General features: G+C 35.7%; 1 protein-coding gene across 5 annotated transcripts in view; it reads left to right on the forward strand.

The window, feature by feature from the left end:
* edil3b (EGF-like repeats and discoidin I-like domains 3b) overlaps positions 1 to 25,225 on the forward strand; it is a 31,693-nt gene that overhangs the window by 214 nt on the left and 6,254 nt on the right. The window contains exons 2-10 of one of the 5 annotated variants that reach the window (XM_058789651.1): positions 795 to 1,010; positions 2,897 to 2,971; positions 4,491 to 4,520; positions 4,958 to 5,086; positions 14,154 to 14,267; positions 18,649 to 18,830; positions 19,956 to 20,111; positions 20,997 to 21,141; positions 21,233 to 21,417. In XM_058789651.1, the coding sequence (XP_058645634.1) occupies positions 944 to 1,010; positions 2,897 to 2,971; positions 4,491 to 4,520; positions 4,958 to 5,086; positions 14,154 to 14,267; positions 18,649 to 18,830; positions 19,956 to 20,111; positions 20,997 to 21,141; positions 21,233 to 21,417 (1,083 nt within the window). In that variant the 5' untranslated portion in view covers positions 795 to 943. Of the gene's footprint in view, positions 1 to 91; positions 1,011 to 2,896; positions 2,972 to 4,490; positions 4,521 to 4,957; positions 5,087 to 14,153; positions 14,268 to 18,648; positions 18,831 to 19,955; positions 20,112 to 20,996; positions 21,142 to 21,232; positions 21,418 to 25,225 lie in introns of those variants that run through there. The other 4 variants (XM_058789650.1, XM_058789649.1, XM_058789652.1 and 1 more) reach the window with 4 other exon arrangements.

A 25,225-nucleotide genomic window follows, 5' to 3' on the forward strand; every position in this document is an offset into this window, starting at 1 on the left:
AAGATGAGTATAATTATACACGTATAATCAGAATATTCCTTTTGCTTAGTATAAGAGGCAATTTATGCGAAATACCACAGATTTACAATAACCTACTGAGGTAACCGCCTGTATAAACTATATTAAAATATGATATTCTAGAAAATATTTTCTCGGTTTCATAACAAGTCACAGTATTAGAAGCAATCTATTCGAAACACGCACATTAATCGGGTTAAAATGATAAATTAATTCGAGGAGGAACGAATATTATTGTCGAATGCTGTTACTTACTCCTTTGGGCCTACAGAGGGCGACAGACACACACAACTTTTAAATAATTATTGTTAAATATATGAATAATACGCTAGGCTATATGAAGTAGTAGCTATAATATGTGTAGCCTAATAAATAAACCTTTTTGTAATAATTAAGAGCACGCCAGTGGAAAAACACGATTATCTACGTGATTTAAAACGTGATTTTTAATTTTTTTTTAGGTAGCCTAATACAATAATTGTGCGAAGTAATAATATTATCATGTGTTTATGGGACATTAAAACATTTTACATTTGCACGTGTCAGTCAGGAATATCGGAAGTCAAATTAAATAAGGGCCCCCATTTCTATTATTTTATAATTTTTAATATTTTTAATGTTGGTTTTGTAAAGTAGGCTACATCAAGTAGCAACATTTCAATGCACTCTATGAAAAGTTGTGTTTTTCTGAGGATGCATGGATCAGTGGGTGCGTCTACACTGATGCTGTGAATCCTGCCAGTGTCGAGTCTCCATCATCATCTTCATCACTGCAGTAAGAAGCAGCAGCAGCATCAGCATCACTGCTCGGAGTCACAGCATCTGCGAGTCTCTCTGCCATTAGATCTGCATCACAGCTGAAACACGGGACGCATCGGGGCTGCACAGGAGAACCAGCAGGAGAACATACACAAGTTTCCCCGCGATGGTGCCTTTATTTTTGTTCCTGGTCGTCCGCATTGGCGCGTCCATCCCACATCCGACATCCGCGGGTGAGTTCACGGAACACAACTCTTGTGTGTTCAACATACACCTCGCATTTGCACAGAACCAAGTTTATAACACACATCAGAACTTCCAGACAACGTTTGGTGCGTTTATTCACAGCTCGGACATATGCAGCATCACTTCAGCGTTTTATTCAAATGTCCTCAGATATAATTCATGAGGGAGACGATAATGAGATGTCGGGTTATTTCTGGCATATGATTTTATCAGCGCCCTCTAACAGACGCTCAATTAAATATGACATTAATGCAAGCACATCTGCTTGACACATTAAAGATGGCAATGAATAGTAAAGCGCCTGCTTGTGCATGTTACAGTGCTGGGATATTTGTTTGATGTTACTTTAAGGTGATCCAGAGGTCATCTGCACAATAAATAGTCATCTAAACACTAAGCCTGAAACATCTCCTTGTGTTTTTAATAGCTGAGCCCAATGTGACTGTGTTAAATGTCATACTGTGCATCTCTGGCTGACCTTTACATAGAATGACTCAGTTTGGACTGTCACTGAGTTTTCATGAAATCACCTGCATGGGTTAGTGTTGTTATATTGTAATATTACTAATTAGAGCTGTTTCTAGCTTCAAAACTGTTGTTTTTGCATGCCAGTAATTTAATACAATGATTATAATCATTGTTGTGCTTATAAGTCAAAAACAGTACTTATAAATCATAGTTCCAAGCAAAATATCTTATTACAGGTTTACAGTAAAATATGTAATGCATTGTGGGATCTCATTCAAACTGTATATGATTATCAAATTAATTTACCATAGTATTTACCATTGAGTAGTATTGCTGTTCAAAAGTTTGGTGTCGGTATGATTTTTTTGAAAGTCTCTTATGCTTACCAAGGATGCATTTTAATCAAAAATGATTAAAAACAGCTATTTTGTGAAATATTATTATTTTCAAATATATTACTGAATATATTTGAAAATGTCATTTATTCCTGTGAATTTTCAGCATCTTCACTGCAGAAATCATTTTAATATGCTGCTCAAGAAACATTTCTTATTATTGTAAATGTGAGTTGTGCTGCTTAATATTTTGTGGGAACTGATACATTTGGTACATTTTTAGGAACTTTGATGAATAGAATGTTCAAAAGAACATCTTTTGTAACATTATAAATGTCTTTAATGTCACTTATGATCAATTTAGTGAGTCCTTAAAAGAAAAATCATGGTAATTGACACAACTATGGTATGACCTATAGTAACTGTATTAATTTTTTTGAAGTTACAGTATACCACAGTTTTATCCCAGCAGCAATAACTACTTTTTTAGTGGAAACTGAATTACCATGTTACATTCATTTCCTTCCCGATTCACTGTGTTATTCATAATCAAATTGCTACAAGTTTCCAGTGCCAGTGTTTTTGTATCAATGCAAGTAACACAACAAATATCATGGCAGTGTGAAATTCATTGTACTGGAAAGCACAAGGCAGTGTGTAGCGTGCTACTATAATCCACAGTGAGTTTCATGCCCTCAGGTTGTATCGCATCAGTGTGAAACAAGACAGCTCCGTCAGCCGTGTTTCTTTCCTAACACAAAAGATTTTCTCTAATCTTCCACCTCACTTAACCTTACACACTTCTGAAGCACTGGCATTCTGTCATCGCCAAACATCTGCGCTGCATCTTTAAGAGTCGGCAAGTGTATTCCAAAGTTTGGCCGACATGGACACCTGTGTAAACACTCAAAGTTACTCCAGATTCTTGTGGCTGAATAATTCAGGCCGAAATGACAGCGTGGCTGTATGTATATAGCATCACAAACTCTCGTGCATCACTCCGCAACACACTTTTTCCAAGCTGTAGAGGTGACTTGTCTTTCCTGTTTATATCTCTTCATGTTTTGTAGGTGAAGTATGCGAACCGGTTCCGTGTGAGAACAGTGCTGACTGTCCCAGTGCACCAGCTGATGAAAATGTTGCTTGTGAGTTTTTGTCCTTTTGGATTTGAGAACCCTAAAGGCCCATGAGATTTCATTTCTTGCAATTTAAAAACGCATTTTAAAATTTATGGAGTGATACTGTACAGTATGTGTCTCTGAGTTGAGCTTGAGTTTGCCTACCTACACTCTTAAAAATAAAAGTTGTTTATTGGCATCCATGGTTCCATGAAGAACCTACGTATAACATCCACAGAACCTTTCCTCTGGACAAAATGTTCCTTAGAATATTGAAATGTTCTTCACACTAAGAAAAAAGTTGTTTTTTAGGAACTGTTCATGGAAAGGTTCATTGGGGAACCAAAAATGGTTCTTCTGTTGCATCGCTATGAGTATTCTTCATTATCTGACAACATATCATTCATGAGTTCACATGATTTAGATGTTTTAACTCTCCACACTCTTACACGTAGACGAGATTTATCAAGAATCATATTTTGAGTTATGGGTTTTTGAAGATTAAGTTTGGCATTTCACACACTCTAAAAAATAAAGGTTCCAAATGTAGGTTTTGTACGCAATAGAAATAACTATTTTATTTCCTCAAAGAACCTTTCTGTGAACGGTTCTTAAAAGCCATAAACCCGCTTTTTTAGTGTGTATATTGTAATAATCAAAAAAAAAAAAAATTTCTACTAAAGAACTTTTTGTGGATTGGAAAGTTTTCAGGGATGTTAAAGATTCTTCATAGAACTGTAGATGCCAGTAAAGAACCTTACTTTTTAACAGTGTAAATTAGAATAAATTCTAATTTAAATTTAGTGTAAATTCTTCAGATTAGAGTTTTGGCTTATAAATATAGAACATTTAACACTTAATGTGCATTATATAACAAAAAATTAGAAAAAACACAATTATTTATATAAAATATAATCATATGTAATGTGTCAAATGTGACTGAATGTCTTTTTAGAGTTTTTCACCATAAATGAAATAGTAATTCATAGTTTTTACTTGCAAAATCTATATTTTAGAGTATTTTACCTCATAATTACGTGCAGTATAATGCAACATATAAAACATATATGATAAGTTAACTTCACACGTTCACACCAAGAATGTTAAATTTAAAGATAACTAAAACAATAAAGATATTATCATAACACACAATAACACTCTGTTGTGCTTTAAATGCTCGAGCTCTTTAAAGGTTGATTCTGATTGGCTGTCAGTGATTTTATCATTCATCAGCTGGGGGGAAAAATCATTCTGAAAGTGATACTAGCGTTCCTCTGTGTTGTTAGCGTATTGTATATTGTATAAAACTTTATATTTTTCATTGTAGTTGTCATCTTTGGAGTGAATACCATGTTTTTATTCCAGCATTTTTAAATTTTTTCCCCCTGTAAAAATTAGTGCAGTAAATGATGTTTTTAAAGAACTAAATAATAAAAAGTTTGTAGTGGAGCTGTAGAAGATTCCATCTAATTGACATTTTTATTTTTAATAGTGCAGATAGAATATGTCAGAATCTCACAAATTGTACGTTCTGCTTTTTCAACAGCATCAGGCTGGGAAGAGCAATCTGTAATTGGTGAGTTTGTTTATTTGTAGCCTGTTTTCCTCATTTTAAAAAAGGTTCGAGAGCGCTTTGCTCGTTGAGACTTCAGATATGAATGGCATATTAAACAGATGGCTCGTGTTCGGCTTATGAGCCGTGAACATAAATGATGTCAGCCTCGATTTCCATTGACTAGTTAATTCATATTTAAACATCTGCTTAGCGTTCATTAGAAACTCACACTTTCTGGAGTCGTCTTTTGTAGCTGATGTAGTATTTAGTGTGATGTTCAGAGTGAGCTCAAAAACATGAAATAATAATGACCGTGTGGGGAAAGTGCATGTCATCATCAAGCGCACTGAGCATCAAGTTCACTTACACATCAACCTGCTATAAACTCTAGTAGGATTTTAAATAGCACTTCAAATGAACCCTGCAGATTTCAGATACTGTGTGTTTCTGTCCTTCAGGGCCCTGCCGCCCGAACCCCTGTCACAACGGAGGGGTGTGTGAACCCAGTGAGACCTACCGCGGCGACACTTTTGTCGGGTATTTGTGCAGGTGTCCACTTGGCTTCGATGGTATCCACTGCCAACACAGTAAGAAACTTTGTCATTTTTAGAGATATTTCAATATATTTCAATTATGAAAAATTGTGTGTATATGAAATAAAACTTTATATTTTCTATCATTAAATTCTGTGTATACACACACACACACTTTAAAGTGAAATAAATGTTTACAATTTTTTTATTAAATTTTAAATTAAATTTTTTTGACTTTTTAATTTATATATTTATTTTCGATCATATTATATATATACACACAACACAATTAATTATATTAATTAAAATGCTATATAATTTTTATAATAAAATATAAACATTACTTTTAACGTTCATTATTATTTTTTATTATTCACATATGCACACACACTTTAAAATTAAATAAATTAAAATGAATGTAAAACGTTTGAATATATATATATATATATATACACACACACACACACACACAGTATATATATACTTTTATATATCTAATAATATAATATAATATAATCAATATAACAGCTTTTTGTTCCCGTTTATTAGTTTGTTAAATGATTAAATTCATAAAAAGGGTAAAATTTGAAAACTGTTTTAAAAATATATAAAAATATACATCTGAATTTTTTATAAATATAAAAATATATATTTATAATTAATAATATATATAAAAACTATACATATAAAAATTGGGTTCAAATATATGTATAGTGAATATAGTGCGCTCACTTACTGTAGTGTATTTTATGGCTTTAATTTCACTAATGTAGATGCACAATGCACATTAATATGAAAAAAAATTTCTGTCTCAGTTAGTCTAAAAAAAAAACAAAACAAACAAAAAAATTTCTACAGCATATTGTGCCAGAACACTTAGCAAAGTGACAGGAACGTAATTAACAAAGAGCTATTTTTTATCTGTTTGCTGTCAGAGCTTATTTTTATTTGTTTTGTTTTTGTCCTGATTCCCTTGTTTCTGTGGTTACCTCACACCGCCTGCATTATTCATGGATTGGGAGAAAGAATATTCAGCTCTGTTCTGCACTGCTTAATACACATCACACATGTGCATCCGTGACCTTAATTTGCACTGTCTCCTGAAATGACTTCTATGAGTAGTCTATAATTAATGCCGGAGTGAAAGTACAGCTAAGATAAGACACTGAGGCTCGGTTAGTAGCAGGGGGCTGGAAAACAGACTGAGCAGCGGCCTTAGAAATTTCAGACTATTTTTTTGGTCGGATTTTTGGAGAATGACATTCGGTCTCATTATCTGCCCCGGACCCCATGACCTGTTCAGTTTTTGTCATAATAATTAGACTTCACAGCATATTGACCTCATGTAGGATGTTTATCTGAGTGTGACATTTATTAAAAAAAAACCCAGGGATGTCACTAGACAAAAAAAAAAAAAAAACCTACCTACAAGCATGAAGTTTCAGGAAGACTTTTTTGAAAAGATAAGAAAAAAACCCACAGAGAATTAAATACAGCTAAAATAAATATTAAATTAAACTAAACTAAACTGATATTATATTAAATGTAAACTATAAATGAAAATAATACGTGATGTCAAATGGCTAGAGCTCCACCAAGAAAATGAAAAAATGAAATAAAAGTTTTTAATGAAATAAAAATCAATGAAAAATGAAAGAATCATATAATTATTAAATTAAATTTCAATTCAGTTCAATAAAATTCTATAATATATATAATAATATATTCAGAATCAGAATGAGCTTTATTGCCAGGTATGTTACGAGGCACTTACGAGGAATTTGTTTTCGTGACAGAAGCTTCCACAGTGCAACAGAATGACAGCGACAGAACAAAAACACAGATAATAAAAGAATAAAAATAGAACAATAGGGAATAACAATATACAAATTGACAGTTTTATGTACACTGTAAAAAAAATTCCGTAGTTTTTACAAAATAATTCTGGCAGCTGTGGTTACAGAACAAAACTGTAAAATTTACAGTATAAAACTGTAATTTACAAACAAGGAAATTTGAATGTAAACCACTACATTCAACAACACACACTGCTATTAAAATCTGTTTTGTACCTTTAACATACTGACAACCCCCATAATAATGCAGGTGGTAAAGCCACATGAAGAATCAAAGAATCAAAGCTCATCACAGGTAGCTTCACCACAAGTAGAAGTATAAACTAATATATAGAAGGTGCGCAGAGTCATTCATGCAAACACAAAACACCATCGTGGTAACACACACGATATTTAAATAATGCAATACACTTTCATTAAACAACAGAAGATGTAACATAAAGCCCAAATGTACATAACTGATAACAAAAACTATAAAAAAACATGATTATTTAAACAAAATACTTTCAAATGTGGAGTGTCATGCAGGGAATTCTGGGAATATCAGTTTACAGTTTTTGACTGTAAATTATACATTGATTTGTTATTTTTACTTCTAAAAACTGTACAATTAACAGCATTTTGCTGTAAAATTACATGAAATGTCTGGTTAGATCTTTTACAGTTTTTCCCTGTAAATAGTACAGGAACTCACTGTTAACATATTAACAGTTTTTTTTCAGTAGCGTTTTTACAAAATTTTACAGTTAAAATTACACTTATTTTTTACAGTGTACAGGTATATTACAATAGACAGTTTTGTATGTACAGGTATATTATGCGGAAAATCGAAATGTAAATTAAGTATGTGCGTTAGATAAATAAGTGTATAAGTGTATAAATAGTGTTGTGTGTTCCACGTTTATTGTCAGGTGTTCATAAGATGGATTGCCCGAGAGAAGAAACTGTTTCTTTGCCTGGTCGTTCTGGTGCTCAGAGCTCTGTAGCATCGACCAGACGGCAACAGTTCAAAGAGGGAGTGTGCTGGATGTGAGGGTCCAGAGTGATTTTGCCAGCCCTTTTGCTCACTCTGGATAAGTACAGTTCTTGAAGAGTAGGGAGGGATGTACCAATGATTCGCTCAGCAGTCTGGACTACCCTCTGTAGTCTTCTGAGGTCAGATTTGGTAGCTGAGCTGAACCAGACAGTTATTGAAGTACAGAGGATGGATTCAATGATGGCCGAGTAGAATTGTTTCAGCAGCTCCTGTGGCAGGTTGAACTTCCTCAGCTGGCGAAGGAGGTACAACCTCTGCTGGGCGTTTTTTTACAATGGACTCAATGTGATTGTCCCACTTCAGGTCCTGAGAAATTGTGGTGCCCAAGAATCTGAATGACTCCACTGCAGTCACAGTGCTGTTCATAATGGTGAGTCGGGGGAGAGCAGGGGGGTTTCTCCTGAAGTCCACGGTCATCCCCACAGTTTTGAGCGTGTTGAGCTCCAGGTTGTTAAGACTGCACCAGACAGCCAGCTCTTTAACCTCCTGTCTGTAGGCAGACTCGTCACCGTCCTGGATGAGGCCGATCGGTGTGCTGTCGTCTGCAAACTTCAGGAGCTTGACAGAGGGGTCTTTAGATGTGCAGTCGTTGGTGTAGAGGGGCACCAGAGCTGATCGTATGGGTGCTGGATGAGAATTTACCAAGCTTTACTAGCTGCTGCCTGTCTGTCAGGAAGCTGTTGATCCACTGACAGACAGAGGTGGGTATGGAGAGCTGAGTTAGTTTGGGAAGGAGGAGGTTTGGAATGATAGTGTTAAAGGCCGAGCTGAAGTCCACAAACAGGATCCTCACATAAGTCCCTGGTCTGTCTAGATGAGTGTCACTAGAAGAGAACTGAATCCGTAGCTTTTCGGAATAATTCCTCTTTGCCACTCTGATCTCTTTTTCCAGTGTGTATTTGGCCTGTTTGTACAAGACTCTGTCCCCATTCTTGCGAGCATCTTCTTTGGCCTGATGGAGCTGGCTAAGTTTTGCAGTGAACCATGGTTTGTCGTTGTTGTAAGTTAAATGAGTCCTGGTAGGAATGCACATATCCTCACAGAAACTGATATATGATGTTACAGTCTCTGTGAGCTCGTCCAGATCGGTGGCAGCAGCTTCAAAAACAGTCCAATCAGTGAGAGAGAGAAAGGCTTGTAAATCCCACTCTGCTTCATTAGTCCATCTTTTTACAGTCCTTAATACAGGTTTAGCTGATTTCAGTTTCTGCCTGCAGGTCGGTATGAGATGAACTAAACAGTGATCAGAGAGCCCCAAAGCTGCCCGTGGGACGGAGTGATATGCATCCGTTATTGCTGTGTAGCAGTGATCCAGTATATTACTGTCTCTGGTGGGACATGTAACATGCTCTCTGTATTTTGGCAGTTCACGTGAGAGATTTGCTTTATTAAAGTCCCCGAGAATGATTAAAACAGAGTCCGGGTGTTGTTGCTCACTCTCTGTGATCATATCAGTGAGTTTCTGTAAAGCCGATTTCCACAGCTGAAAGCCCGGCAGACTTAACGCGCTGTCTGGAATGGCGTCGTTCAGCCAGGTTTCCATGAAGCACAGAGCAACCGAGTTTGAAAAATCCTTGTTTATCCGGGAGAGCAGAAGGAGTTCTTCCGTTTTGTTGGGTAGAGAGCGGAGATTCGCCAGATGGATGCTTAGGCAACGGCGTTCTGAATCCGCGCTATCTGAGCTTCACAAGCGTTATCTTAGCTCATCCAAAAACAAACTCCAGCATATTCAGTTATCAGACACGACTGGAACTTCAAATGGGACTGACTTCTATGGTCAGATGAAACTAAAAAATTAGCTTTTTAGCAGCAAACACTCAAGATGGGTTTGGTGAGCACAGGGATAAAAAGTACCCCACGTGTACAATGAAATATACTGCTGTATTTTTGATGTTGTGGCCCTATATTTCTGCTGGAGGTCCTGGACATCTTGTTTAGACACATGGCATCATGGATTCAATCAAATTCCAACAGATAAAAAATCAATAAGTGACTGACTCTGTTAGAAATCTTATAATGAGCCATGTTTGGATCTTCCAACCGTACAATAATCCAAACACAAACCTCAAAAACAACACAAAAATGGGTCACTGAGCACAAAACCAAGCTTCTGCTGGCCATTCCAGTCCTCTGACCTGAACCCTGTAGAAAATGAGTGAACTCCACTCAGTGGAGCTGGGAATCTAAAGGGTCTGGAGTGATTCTGGATGAAGGAATTGTGGCCAATGTGCATTATAGAGAAAACATTTTTTTTTCATAATGATATTTCCCCCCATTTTTAATTCTTATTACCCAATGAAACATTAGATTTTTGTGAATTTTTTAATAAAAGATCAAAAGGATTAACAATGCAGATTAATTTTCACAGCCTTCTTTGATCATATTTAAGGGTGCCGATATTTTTGGCTATGATTGTATATATATTTTCCTTTTATTTATTCATTTATTTTTTATAGACCAAGAAAAACTGCACATGTATGTTGGTGACTTTTACCACGAGCAGACAGACAGACAGCAGCAGAAGAGGGAATGAAAATTATAGCACAGAGAGCTGCTCTGAAACAGTTACCTGCTAGATCACAATTCATTTTCAATAAGAGGTTCACAGGAGAGCTGGTGCAATCTGGTGAAAGTGTTGTGGAAGAGCCATAAAGAAGTGAAGTACGTGCCACCTCAGGGAGCGCTGCCATCCTCATCTATATCAACTATGGCAGGATCCGCCGCTGGTTCTGACTGAGTGAAGCACCACTGACTTCATTAACCTAGTTGTCTTGGCAAAACTCGACATATTGAATATGCGTTCTTTAAACGTTTCTTTGCTAAAATCAGCATGCATTCAATAATGGCACGGAAATCGTTTCCCAGACGGGGCTCTGATCAGGAGAAGAGGCAACCAAAAGGAACTTGGGCATCTCAGATTCATCTCAACATTTATTGGGTCATAGGCTCTGTGTTTTACTATGGAAGAAGCGTCCAGTACCACAAATCCAGCGTGACAGCTGACCAACCCCCCTCTGTTCCTCACACCAATTTACTTGCTTGACTGGCTGGACTTTGGCCCCACGGAGGGAATCCCACCAATCAGGACGAGTTCGTTCTATCGCAACTGACAGCAGTGCTTGGATGCACATGACTGGCATGAAGCTGAATGCCAATGGTCGTTCCTCACTATGAATGCGGCAACATAAAAACAATGCTTTGTTTTGGGAGTCATATCAGTATTTTTGTTTCTGATTTAAAATAAAAGAGTTACTACAGAGCCATTAAAAAAAAAGTTTAGGATCAGTAAAATTTCTGTGTATTTGAAAGAAGTCTCTTCTATTCACCAAGGCTGCATTTATTTTTATCAAAAATACAGTAAATTTTGTGAAATATTATTACAAGTACAAAGAACTGCTTTCTATCTGAATATTTTTATGAATATAATTTATTTCTGTGATTCCAGTGTCACATAATCCTTCAGAAATCATGATTTGCTGCTCAAGAAACATTTCTTATTATCAATGTTGAAAAGAGTTGTGCTGCTATTTTTAATTCTGGATGTTTAATTAAGAAAAAGTTTAAAGGAACAGCATTTATTTGAAATAGAAATATTTTGTAACATAAATGTCTTCACTGTTACTTTTGATCTATTTAATGCATCCTTGCTGAATTAAAGTATTAATTTCTTTCCTTACTGACCCCAAACTTTTAAACGGTAGTGTACAATGCAAAACTAAACTCCAGTACAGTATGAGCAAATTAACATATGACCACTCACATCAATGCTTTTCATAACGGAGGACATTAATAACGTACTTAAGGCCTTAAAGGTTCAGTATTAAAAACTTGAATAATTCATTTAGATTTACATTTACTGGATTCAAATTTATTCTGATTAAAATAGAGCATGGTTTGGGGTAAAATACTCTTTAGTGAAAGAAAGGTCCCTGAAATGCAAGAAAAGTATAGAATGTGGCCCCTGTAATGTTCCAGGACTAAACTGAAATACATTTATGGTGAGATTGTGTCACCATTATCACTATTCCTCATGTTTAAAAAACGTGAAAATCCTGTAGATTTACTCTGAAAGGGGACCTGAGGCTTTCCAAAGATTATTGGAGTAAGATTTACAAGATTTCAGTTTTTAGACTTAAAATTTCACGTTTAATTCAATGTGTTCAATAGTTTGTGAAAACTGTTTCTACACCAAATGTTTTTGAGTGTAGAGAACAGAATATCTGATTTAGTATGGCAACTGCATAGCAACATGTTAAAACTACTCAGAAAGCCTTTGCAGCAAAGCGCTGGAAACCTTCCATAACACTCCGCATCGTGACGACAGTTTTTACATGTGCAAGACCCACTCACATTTACCTCAGAAAAATTAAAGTCTGGTTTTGAAATGGCAAATCCAGTTCTTTTGCATATAATGTCTGATAGACAATAAAAGTCTTGTTCCTTTAGCTTTTCTTTTTATTTTGACACCACCTCACGAGAGGATCAGTGCAATCTAACATCAGATCCTTAAATCCCATATTTGTTGTGTTCATCCATGCTTTCAGTGCTCATGAGGTGACCCTGTTTAAGCTGTGGATTTGGTTGTTGCCCTCCAGTACTCTTCTGTTGTGGTAAACCCAAAGGTGTTGGTTTATCTCTGCCAGATACCTGATAGAATTGAGCCTGTGCTCCACCTTGCAGATCCCTGAATTTCTGCTCGGGCGACCCCACGGCTTGCTGTCTGTAACAAGTCTCTTGAGTTCCTTTCGTTCTGCTTAAAAATCAAAGAGAGATGTAGAACTCTGAGATAGGACACCGTGACCTCTGCTACCAGGAGTCAAGCTGTTACAAAGCCTGCTTATAAAATGAACAACATACTCTCATTAAAATTACGCTTTGGCATGGTGAAATCATATGAATTTGTACGATCTCATTTTTATGTTTACCTTTGATCTGCTTGCGTTCCACTGAGCCTTCGGTTTAGAGGTGGACCTTTATGCTATATGCTATGTTACCATATGACTCAAATCATACCAATTCACCAAAAGAAATTTGAGTTGGAAATGAATCAAGGGTGTCCTTTACGCTTAATATGTTTTTGCATATTAAGAAAAAAAATGCAAATGAGGTCTCTTTAATATCTCAACTGTTTCACCTGGAGAGTTTGGGACTTTAGGAGTTTAGGATTTACACTTTTCACAGATTACAAAGAGATGGCAAGTAACACACTGAATTAAATGTGAAGTTTTACCGTTGAAAGATTGAGATAGTATTTTCTTGTAAAACGTACTCCAGTAATGCTTAATTTACAACTTCGAAAACTCATTTTTATTGATTCCTAAAGAAGTGATCTTTCATAAATGAGCTCAACAACGCCTCAAACTGTGCTCAGATTTGTCAAGATAATTCTGCAGTCAAAAGTCTCAGTTTGAGCTCAAAGATTTCTCATCATATTTTTCCAAGAACAAATTGCTTTGTATCACCAAAAAAGAAACGTCTGAGATGAAGTTGATACTTCAATATTGAAGTCTTCAGTGAGCAACATTATTTAGTATCTGATAAAACATAGGTCATTTAATTTTTCACTTAGTAATTGCTAGTATATTTCACATATGATTACAAAGAAACGCTAAGTTGAAACATGAAATTTTGAATTTGAAAGACTGAATTTGCATTTTACTCTAAAATGTACTTTTCTAAAATGTAATTTTTTACACTGTAGTAATCTCACGATTCCTAAAGAAGAGATTTTTCAGAAGAGATCTCAACAATGTCTCAAAACTGTGCTCATTGATCAAGATAAGCCTGCAATCAAAAGTCCAAGATCTCAGTATGAACATTTTCATCCATGAACAAATAGTCTGAGCTGCTATGTACATTCATTATATATATTCTATGTATATTCTACTATGTATATTTATTATAGCTTTACACTAGCTTTCCTGTTCTGTGTCAATATCTGAAGCAATTTAGCAAGAAACATCCGAGACAAAATTATTGATACTTAAAACATAAAGAATAATCAAAGTCTCATGTGAGCAACACTTAAGCAATAATATATTCCCTCTCGGTATTCAATGCATAAATAAGCACCCTTCGATGTAAACTGGTATGATGGTAGAGAGGTTTTTCATCACCGTCTAAAAATCAACCATAATGAGAAACAATATTTGACCTTTTGTAGCTTTTTCCAGGTTGTCGCTTTGAATAATTTCCCGATGTGTCTGTGAATGTCTGCTTGTATTTTCAGATGTTAACGAGTGTGAGAAAAATCCATGCAAAAATGGAGGCAGCTGCACAGATCTGCGAGCAAACTACACCTGCCAGTGTCCCGGCGAATACATGGGGCGGAACTGTCAGTACAGTAAGTGCGAATCGATTTCATCACCTCATTTAATTAAACCCATGTGTTTAAATATTCACTATCAAACCATGGAATCTCTTGAGGAGCAAACTCAAACTAAAACTGGATTCAGCGTGGCTTGGCTTGGGGATGGGAGCCATCTGCCTTCGACAGCTTTTTTTTGGGAGAATCTGAGTGAATGAGGCCAATATGACATTGATTGAGTAGGGAACCACATCGCTTGTGAAATCATTCTGTCATTTCCATGAATTCAGGCAGGGAACTGATTCTGTTTTGCGTATTTTTGTCCATGCAATATTTCCTGGACGTTCGGTTTCCAGAAAGTGTGCCAGAAACTGAGAGATACCAATACTCAGGGCCGCATTATCCTAATGGACAACATGGGCTGCAGCCCAGGGCCCCGAACACTAGGGGGCCCCGAGTCAATTCTCTTTTGCATTTTATACAGGGTTGCCATCCGGTCCGTATAACACGGAATCATCCCATATTTAAGGCATCAGTCTGTCCCGTATTTGCAGGCATACACCGTATGACCACCTAAACCATACAAATAACAAATAAATTTTTCTTTTTACACATCATTGTTTGAATTGCGAACGTAGCCGCTCAAGGAAGGCTTTAAGACCAAGCGGAATCCTCCGCCGCCTATCGCTCCCACTTCACGTGAGACGTGATTATTGATCGTAAGCACAACATCCAGCTAGAAAACATCCTATCTGGCTACCTTTTACTATTTGCATTAGTTGGACCGAGGCTATGGAATAACCTTCCTTTATCTGTGAAAGCTTCAAATTCTGTCTGAGTTTAAAACTAAATTGAAATCTTATTTTCTTACCTTGGGTTTTTAAACTTTGTTAAATGATCTTTTGAGTTTACTGATGTTATTCTTTTTACTGGTTTTTATTTTATTTGTACAGCACTATGGTCAACTGCTGTTGTGTTTATCGGTGCTTAATAAATACAAATACAAATACCCGAGGGAATGTCTCTCACTATTGTAGTAAGTTCATGTTGTTAAATAGAGAAACAAAATTATACATTTTTAAAATTATTATAAGAAGAGCAGGAAGAAGCCCTTTAGTGGTGAGTGATATTTAATTGTATTTTCTGGGCTGTTGCTGATTTGTAAGATTATTACTTGATAATATTTTTTAATTTATGTACATAATGTTTAGCCTCCCATGGGATTGTGACGTGCGCATTGTTTGTTTATTTTTATTTCACGAGTAGGCCTATATCGTGCGTGTCTTTATACAGTGTTTGATTGCATTTTTGATTTTGATTGGCGTGTAACGGGAGGGAGCCCCCGAAGCTGTGTTAGCCCGCCAAGGCTTAACGTGGCACTGCCAATACTTGTGTAACTATGACTTGTTCGCTGGTATGTTTTGTGCTGACTCAAAACAAGAAGGTCCCAGCTGTAGCTTAACACATCAATGAACATATAATTGAATTAGTTGAAGATTACTGTCATGCTTTCTTACTTACACGGCTCTGAGGAGCGTATATAAAGTTACACCCCTCGAGAAGGTTTGATTTGCAATCATGCTGTCCAAACACAGCAGCAGAAGCTCCCTGCGGGCAAGTCTGAGCAGCCTGCGGCTCCTCTTCGAATCTCCCCAGTCTGTGCGATCGTTTGGCGGAGATGGTTCAAGTACTCTGTTAATGTTCTCCCCGGAGCACCAGCGAGCGGGCGCCATCTCCGCAGGTGGACGAACCGACGACAGCAATGACACTAGAGAGGACATGTTAGGCTTCGAGAGTGAAGACAGCATCTCTGTGTGTGAGAGCAAGGACACGATATCCATCGACGATTCCAAGGACATTGCATCCAAAACTTCAGACCTGCCGGATGTTTTTGAGGACAAAACAGAGAAAGATGGCATTTCAGGGGTCGATACGGAGTCTGTGGCAAGAACCAGCGAGAGCAAGAATAATGTTATCATATTATCACTCGAGGCCAAAGAACACTGCGTTTGTGGTATTCTTTTGAATTGCTTAATTAACTAACTATATTTGTTAAATTTGTTTAATAATTAACCTTGTTAACTATATTTGTAAGAAATAATAAAAAAATATATATTTCAGGAGACTTTTGCAAATAATATGTTTTTGATGATAATTTGATTTAAATCAATTATTGCATATTTTTTTGTTTACTTTTTAAAGTTTTTCACTTTTTTAAATATCTTTTTAATCTTTTAGAGGTGGCATATGCAATCCAATGGGGTTTTAAAATGGTAAAAAAAAGCATTTTTGTTACTTGAAATAAACATTAAATGAAATAGAATAAAATATACAAAAAAACGTAAGCTTATTTCTACTTGTTGCCAAGAAAACATTTCTAATTTTTGAATAGTTTCACTCGATATGCTAAAATAACAACTAAAATAATTTAATAAAAACTATGTAGACATATTTAAATTAATAAGCTTTCATTTGTAAGCTGTACGTGATTTGTTCACTAAAACGCATCAGCTCATGAGAGTCATTTGTGCTAGAATCAGACTAAATTGGTAGAGCTTTTTGATTTACTAAAAAGAACCGACGCATAAGACTCATCCCTTTAGAAATCAAATTACACGGGTGGCGCTCTAGGGTTTTGATTCAGTAAGAACCAATTCATAAGAATCATTAGTTCAGAAATCAAACTACACGGTGCACAGCAATTGTGGACAACACAACGAAATCTCCACAACACCATGAAATTAGCACAAAACAAATTTCCACAACATAATGGAAGCAAGCCACAACACAACGAAATTAACACAACACGACGAAATTAACACAACACGACGAAATTAACACAACACAACGAAATTAACACAACACGACGAAATTAACACAACACAACGAAATTAGCACAGTAAGACAAAATATCTGCAACACAATGGAAACAAGGCACAACACAACAAAATTAGTACAGTACGACAGAAACAAGCCACAACACAACGAAATTAGCACAACACAACGAAATTAGCACAGTACGACAGAAACAAGCCACAACACGAAATTAACACAACACGAAATTAACACAACACAACGAAATTAGCACAGTACGACAGAAACAAGCCACAACACAACGAAATTAACACAACACAACGAAATTAGCACAGTACGACAGACACAAGCCACAACGAAATTAGCACAACACAACGAAATTAGCACAACACAACGAAATTAGCACAGTACGACAGAAACAAGCCACAACACGACGAAATTAACACAACACAACGAAATATCTGCAACACAATGGAAACAAGGCACAACACAACGAAATTAGCACAGTACGACAGAAACAAGCCACAACACAACGACATTAGCACAACACAACAAAATTAGCACAAAAAGAAATCTCCATAACATGACGGAAACAAGCCACAACACAACAAAATTAGCACAACACAACAAAATTAGCACAACACGACAGAAACAAGCCACAACACAACGAAATTAGCACAACACAACGAAATTAGCACAGTACGACGAAATATCTGCAACACAATGGAAACAAGCCACAACACAACGAAATTAGCACAACACAACGAAATTAGCACAGTACGACAGAAACAAGCCACAACGAAATTAGCACAACACGACGAAATCTGCACAACATAATGGAAACAAGTCGCAACACAACAATATTAGCACAAAAAGAAATCTCCACAACATGACGGAAACAAGCCACAACACAACAAAATTAGCACAACACAACAAAATTAGCACAACACGACAGAAACAAGCCACAACACGACGAAATTAACACAACACAACGAAATTAGCACAGTACGACAGAAACAAGCCACAACACAACGAAATTAGCACAACACAACGAAATTAGCACAGTACGACAGACACAAGCCACAACGAAATTAGCACAACACGACGAAATTAACACAAACACGACGAAATTAGCACAGTACGACAGAAACAAGCCACAACACGACAAAATTAGTCATATGCGTTGTGCCTACACTAGCCTCGTGTAGCACTGTTGAATAAATATCACAGGAAACTCCGTCAGAATAGTTACCGATATTTGTTTTAAAAATGGAAACGGTCCAAAAAATTATACAATCATTGACACACAGTAATATTATGGAGTCATAAAATGAAGGTGAACATTTAGTTTTAATTTGAAACATTTAAGTTTATATAAAACTATTCAACATTTGACTGTATACTTTGGAATATGAGACATTGCTTAGATATTTCCTGAAACTCTCTTTAGAGAATACAGGGCTTTTTCTGAGGACAAGCGTTTAAGAAGGATATTTGAGCAAAATCCCTCCATTTAATTGTCTATGAGAATTAAACAACTGGGTATTTTAAAATGAGAATATTTAAGAGATGTTACATGTGATTTTTCTAATCTTTTTCTCAGAATGTTCTGGGCCTTTAGGGATGGAGGGGGGGATCATTTCGAACCAGCAGGTAACAGCTTCCTCCACACATCGAGCTCTGTTCGGCCTGCAGAAGTGGTTTCCTTACTTCGCCCGACTCAACAAGAAGGGCCTCGTCAATGCTTGGAGCGCAGCCGAGGGTGATCGATACCCATGGATTCAGGTAATCCTGCCACATTTTGACTGCATTAATGGAAAAAGAAACTTCTACTTTTTTATAATTGAATATCAATTCATGAGTAGAATACAAGCAACAGTAAAAGCAATGCTTGCTAACAACTAACAAATCACTATAGCATTACTTCAGAGCTGTGTGCCAGCCATCCAACACAACTACAGCTTTCAAGGAAAAGCATAAACACCCCACAGTAATTAGTTTATACTAGGAGGCAAATCTCATTAGGGATTTTAGGAGTTCCAAAGGCATGTCCGTGTGAGATTTCATTAGGAGACACACAGAAAGAACAGTGTGGGTGTACAAAAAATGTTCACAGCCACTGTAATGACTTAAATGGTAACTGCACACTGCCATCAGTTATGCCCACACAACACCAGCGTCCTGGCCTTATTCTGCTGGCGTCCTGTGTGCTCCTGACTCTATTTTTGTGCCTTTGAGATTAAAGATGGCTTTGATGTCCATATGCTTTTAAATAAGACCTCAATTTGTTGCTGGAAAACTGCGGTACCTGTTTGTCTAGTCCTTAGATGTTCTTACTGCTGCTTTAGAGCTGCTTTTGTGTTTGCATTGGACATCAGGTGGTGTTCCAGCCTACAATGGATTTTCAAATGATTAGATCCCCAAATAATAATAATAATAATAATAAAACTAAGCATGACAAAGATTTTGTTTTCAAAATTAAATGTCATCGTACTAAAAACAAAACTATTAAAATATTTTTTTAATTAAACAAATAAAATATTTATTAAAAATAAATAATAATGATATATATATGTATATCATCCCATTATCCCATTATCATGTTTTGATAATGGGAAGCAAATAAATGCAGAAAAAAAAAAAAGCAGATTAATTTTCACAGCCTTCTTTGATCATATTTACCAAGGGTGCCGATATATTTGGCCATGACTATATATATATATATATATATATATATATATTATATACACATACACATAACCTCCACAAAACCCCTCTCCAGATGCATGGCCATCATTGTCTCTACCACAGCAATTTCTGATAGGGACAAATTATGACTCCACAGCCCACAAGGCTTCACTCGTTCATCTTGTGAGCTAAGGCCATCGATTTTGTGCTGTCCCCTCACAGATAAATCTACAGCGGAGGATGAGGGTGACCGGACTGATAACACAGGGTGCCAAGCGAATCGGAAGCCCAGAGTACGTGAAATCATATAAAGTGGCGTACAGCGACGACGGGAAGGCCTGGAGCATGTTTAAAGTCAAGGACACGGATGAGGACATGGTAAGACGGGGCACGCTGTTCGTTCCAGATGAGATGAGAGAGCCCGAGGGGGATTTTTTTAAATTAAGAAACTGTCCGCTTAAGAAGTTCTCCTGCCAACTTGCCCCTTTTTTCAGGTTTTATTTTTATCAGTCAGACTCTTCTTGTTTTAGATATCTGTGAGAGATCTTCCTGTAATGTGGATGAGAACTACTTTATTACTTATACGTAGCATTTATTATAATTTCTTGAAGTCTATGACAGCTAGTTCATGTTTTACAATAATGATAAATAAATGTATATGATTTGATTTAAAATTATATCATTAAAATGATAATATAATATTAAATCATTAAAATACGTGTTCAAACTTTTTTGGGTCGTTACGATTTTTTAAATGTTTTTAAAGAAAGAAGACTCTTATGCTCGCCAAGGCTGCATTTATTTTATAAAAAATACAGGAAAAACAGTATTATTTTGAATTATTATTACAACTTAAAATCACTTTTTTCTATTTGAATATATTTTAAATTAATTTATTCCTTTGATGAAATGCTGAATTTTTAGCGTTATTACTTTAGATCCTTCAGAAATCATTCTAATATGCTGATTTGCTGCTCAAGAAACATTTCTTATTATCAATGTTCAAAAAACTGCTTAATATTTATGTGTAAATATGAATATGAATAGAAAGTTACAAAGAGAGCATTTATATGAAATGGAAATCTTTTGTAACATTACAAATGTCTTAAATGTCACATTTGATCAATTTAATGCATCCTTGTTCAATAAAAGTATTAATAATTTTTTTTTTTTTTAAACAGTGGATGAAAGGTAGTATACAGGTATAAATTTTAAACATTTTGCTATTTTAGTAATAGCAAGTTTTATGTTACTTTACTGCAGATATTCACTGGAAATACTGATAATAACGCTCCCTCGGCCAACTCCTTCAGTCCACCAATCGAAGCGCAGTACATCCGCATTTACCCACAAGTCTGCAGGAAGCACTGCACACTTCGAACGGAGCTTCTGGGCTGTGAGCTCACAGGTCTGTGTTTTGAAGCATGCAGTATTCGTCTCCGACACAGTCCTGACTCCTGAGTTAGAATTATGTTGACTCTTGCGATTGTATTTTTCAGGATGCTCAGAGCCCATGGGGATGAAGACCGGACACATCCAGGACTATCAGATCACCTCCTCCAGTGTGTTTCAGACCCTGAACATGGACATGTTCTCCTGGGAACCAACCAAGGCCAGACTGGACAAACAGGGCAAGGTCAACGCATGGACATCAGCCCATAATGACCAATCCCAATGGCTGCAGGTGAGACAGATATGAAAACTGTAGTTCAAAGGTTTGTGGGTGAGTTTTTTTTATTAAGAGATTAATACTTTTATTCAGGAAGGACATTAAATTGGTCAATGGAATAAAAGATTTCTATTTCAAATAAATGCTGTTCTTTTGAACTTTCTATTCATCAAAACATGTATCACGGTTTCCACCAAAATATTAAGCAGCATAAATGTTTTCAACATTGATGATAATAAGAAATGTTTCTTAAGCATCAAATCAGCATATCAGAATGATTTCTGAAGGATCATGTGACATTGAAGACTTATATTATTATATAGACTATTATATAATATTATATATTATTATAAGACTTATAATAATATTTCACAACATTACAATTTTTACTATATTTTTCGTCAAATAAATGCAGCCTTGGTGAGCAAAAGTCACACCAACCCCAAACTTTTGAACGGTAATATATATATATTTTTTATTTTATTTTTAATTTATCATTAACTAAACAATGCTTGCCTCATTAAATATTCACACGACTTAGCACAGCTATAGAAACTTTCCTGTTCAGGTTCGGCCTCTGAGTGAGTTAAACATGTTCAGAGTGATAAACAGACAGTATTATTGTTAAGACAACCAGAGAATATTTACGTGGTGATTTTGGGATTTCTAATTGGGCACCAAATAGGTTACACCATATCACAAAAGTTATTTCAGCCAATGGGATCATTTAGGGCTCCAAGTGTGCTGAATTTAACACAGGGTGGGTGGCAGGATATATCATATGGCATCAACCTTGCTCAGTATATGATTTTCCATGCCACATAAATACATTCATCCTTATGCATTCAATACACTGCAGGACAGTCTTTCATTTCTGCATATACACCCGCACAGGTCAGTCTGAGGTCAGCTACTGTACCACCAAACATCACTAATCTAACTAAACCGGTGGGCTGCTCATTGTTTGCCGTTATAACGGACTGTAAATGTGAGCTCGTTCTCAGACCCAAGAGCCGTGATCATTAAATGGCTGAGTCTGCTGCCATTGAACTGAGATCGGGAAATTGGATCCGAGAGAACAGGCTAATGTATATATTATATTACACCTGCACGCTTGCAGAGCCGAGCCCGGCCGCTCAAACGGTCCTCTGAGATTGCAGAGCTGCTGTGAATGCCGCTCACGTCGGTCCAGGTCAGAAAGCAGAACCTGAGTCCTCATGAAAGAATAATACAGCGAGAGAGAGGCCGTACTGACTGCACAGTTGTGTCCTATTCACAATACAGGAAACCAAATAAAAATATTCATAAAATAGCTGTAGATTTTAATAGTATGCCTAAATATTATTGTTTAATATGAATTATCTATGCTGTAAAAAGTGATTATTTTAAGTCTTTCTACTTCTAAATTTCATATTTAATTCAATGCATTATTTGCCATTTCTGTCTAATTATTTGTGGCATTTACTAACAATTCCTGAGTAAAAATTATTTCTACACCAGTTTTTTTTTTCAGTGCATAAATGTTATCAAATAAGGTATTTCCAGAAACATTCAATTATATAAATTATATAAAGTTTAATATTTATTCAGACCAATATGTTTTTCCCAACTGAGTAGACATGTTTCTGTAAACTAATTACAATACTGTAAAAACAATTAACAATACAATAAGTAATATTTTAAAATAAAATTATAAAAATAATACAACAAAAAAAAAAGTTTTTCTATGATGAGAATTCATTAAAAATAATATACAAATGTGCTTATTGCATATTTAAGTATGTTTTTTTTCTTCATCATATTTAATAATTTTAATTCACTCAAATTATGTATTAAATAATGAGAATTCTGATGTCATCATTTTTAGAGTTCTGAAAACAATATAGTGTAATTAAATTCTGCTTTGTTTATGTTAATTACTTTTAGTACTCAGTTAAAATATACTTATTCAAATAATTAGAATTATTATTATTATAATTAGTCACATGATCAAATAATTTGAGTAATTATGCCTAAATAATTAAGCATAAATAGTCTAAATTGCTGTATTTTTTTATTGTTTTAAATACATAATATTTACATAAACACACCCTGTGGGTGTGGCCAATTCATCAATAGAAAAAAAAAAGACAAATTCTGAATTTTGCCAACCCTAACCATGCAGAAATGCATATAGCGAACTTAGAGAAGCATGCTTTAGGCATCATGTCATCTTATTTTCATGAGGCACGGCTTATTTTAATAAAAGCCAAGTTCATTAATCAGGACTGGCTGTTTTAGCAAAAACAAGAAGCTCCAGAGCAGTTAATTACAGCAGCCTTGAAATCCTGTAATACCACTAAAGTAATAGACTTACAAAATTCAGCGGCCTGAAGACGTTCCTGCGGTGTCAGTGGCACTGATTAACTCCGGTCCTCCGAGGGGAACTCTGCAGTGCAGACGAGGGCTGTGATTTAGTCTGATGTCCATCATTCCATGAAGGGCAGTGAATTCCAGCTGTATTAAACAGATAACAGGTTGAGAGACAGTCTCACCAAAGCAGGTGTGAGATTTGTTTTACCTTCAGACACCTTTCTCGTCATTTGCAGAGGTATAACCTACTTTACAATGACACTTTTAGGCATGAGCAGAGCTGTCTACATCGCAAGCGGCTGATGTCGGATGCCCCGTTTCTATTTCTGCACAGCTACTCCTGCAGTTTTACTTTTTCCTTTTTCTCATTTTATTTTATCGCTGCTGAAATCTATCTTTGAGCTCATGACACCATAACTACACTCTTTACAGTGGAAGCCCATTTCCACCATGGGTTAATTTAAAAAAAAATTTTTTAAAGGCAACCAACTTTTTATCTTGCAATTCTGAGAAAAAATAAATAAATAAAAATTGTGCAAAAAAAGTCCGTTCTGAGAAAAGAAATCAGAATTTCATGACGTTAATGCGCAATTCTGAGAAGAAAAATAGGAATTGTGAGATATAAATTTCTGTCCATTTTTGTCCGACAAACAAACCAGACAGTAGAGTAGATTAACGTCGGGGGACTTCAACTTGAAAAATGGTGTGTGTTGATGTCTTTCCGCGGTTGAAACAAGATACCTTCTGATGTTTATTCATGTTTATTTCATGATATAACTAGTAAAGAGGAATCGTTCATGTGCCACTTGAACTGAGGTTCTACAGAGATCTGTCACAAAACATTAAAGAGCCACAAAATGGTAATTATTGTTTGAATTTCTTTAAAAAATGACAAAGAGAAATGACTTTTTTTTTCATACCTGCTCTGTCTTGTCTGTCAGCACGTTGTCAGTTTGCTCTTTGCTCCTCGATGTATTTTTCACTGCGTGAGAACATGAAAGCGCATAGCAAAAGTGACAAAGGGGGGCTTGTGTCAATTGTGAGAAAAAGTCAGAATTGTGAGATAAAAAGTCACAAATTATTATTTTTTTTATTTTTTAAATTAATAATTGTGAGATATAAACACAAAATTGCAAGATGTAAACTCAGAATTCTGAGATAAAAAGTCATTAGTCACAACAGTTATAATATAAACTCAGATTAGAGTTGAATTGCGAGAAAGTAAGTCAGAATTCTATGTTCATATCTTGCAATTCAGAATTGCGAGGTAAAAAAAAAAGTCAAAATTACCTTTTTATATTTTTTTTATTCTGTGGGAGAAACAGACTTCCATAATTTTTTCCATGAACTGCCATTAAAAATTAGATGTGCATGCTGACAAAACACAGTAATATTTTACAAGTATTTTATTTATTTTTTTTGTGGAGGGCTCTTAAAGATGCAAAATGTACTTCTGCAGTAATATATGTGG

The sequence above is a fragment of the Onychostoma macrolepis genome, chromosome 10 (assembly GCF_012432095.1).
Source record: "Onychostoma macrolepis isolate SWU-2019 chromosome 10, ASM1243209v1, whole genome shotgun sequence".
Classification (NCBI taxonomy): Eukaryota; Metazoa; Chordata; class Actinopteri; order Cypriniformes; family Cyprinidae; genus Onychostoma; species Onychostoma macrolepis.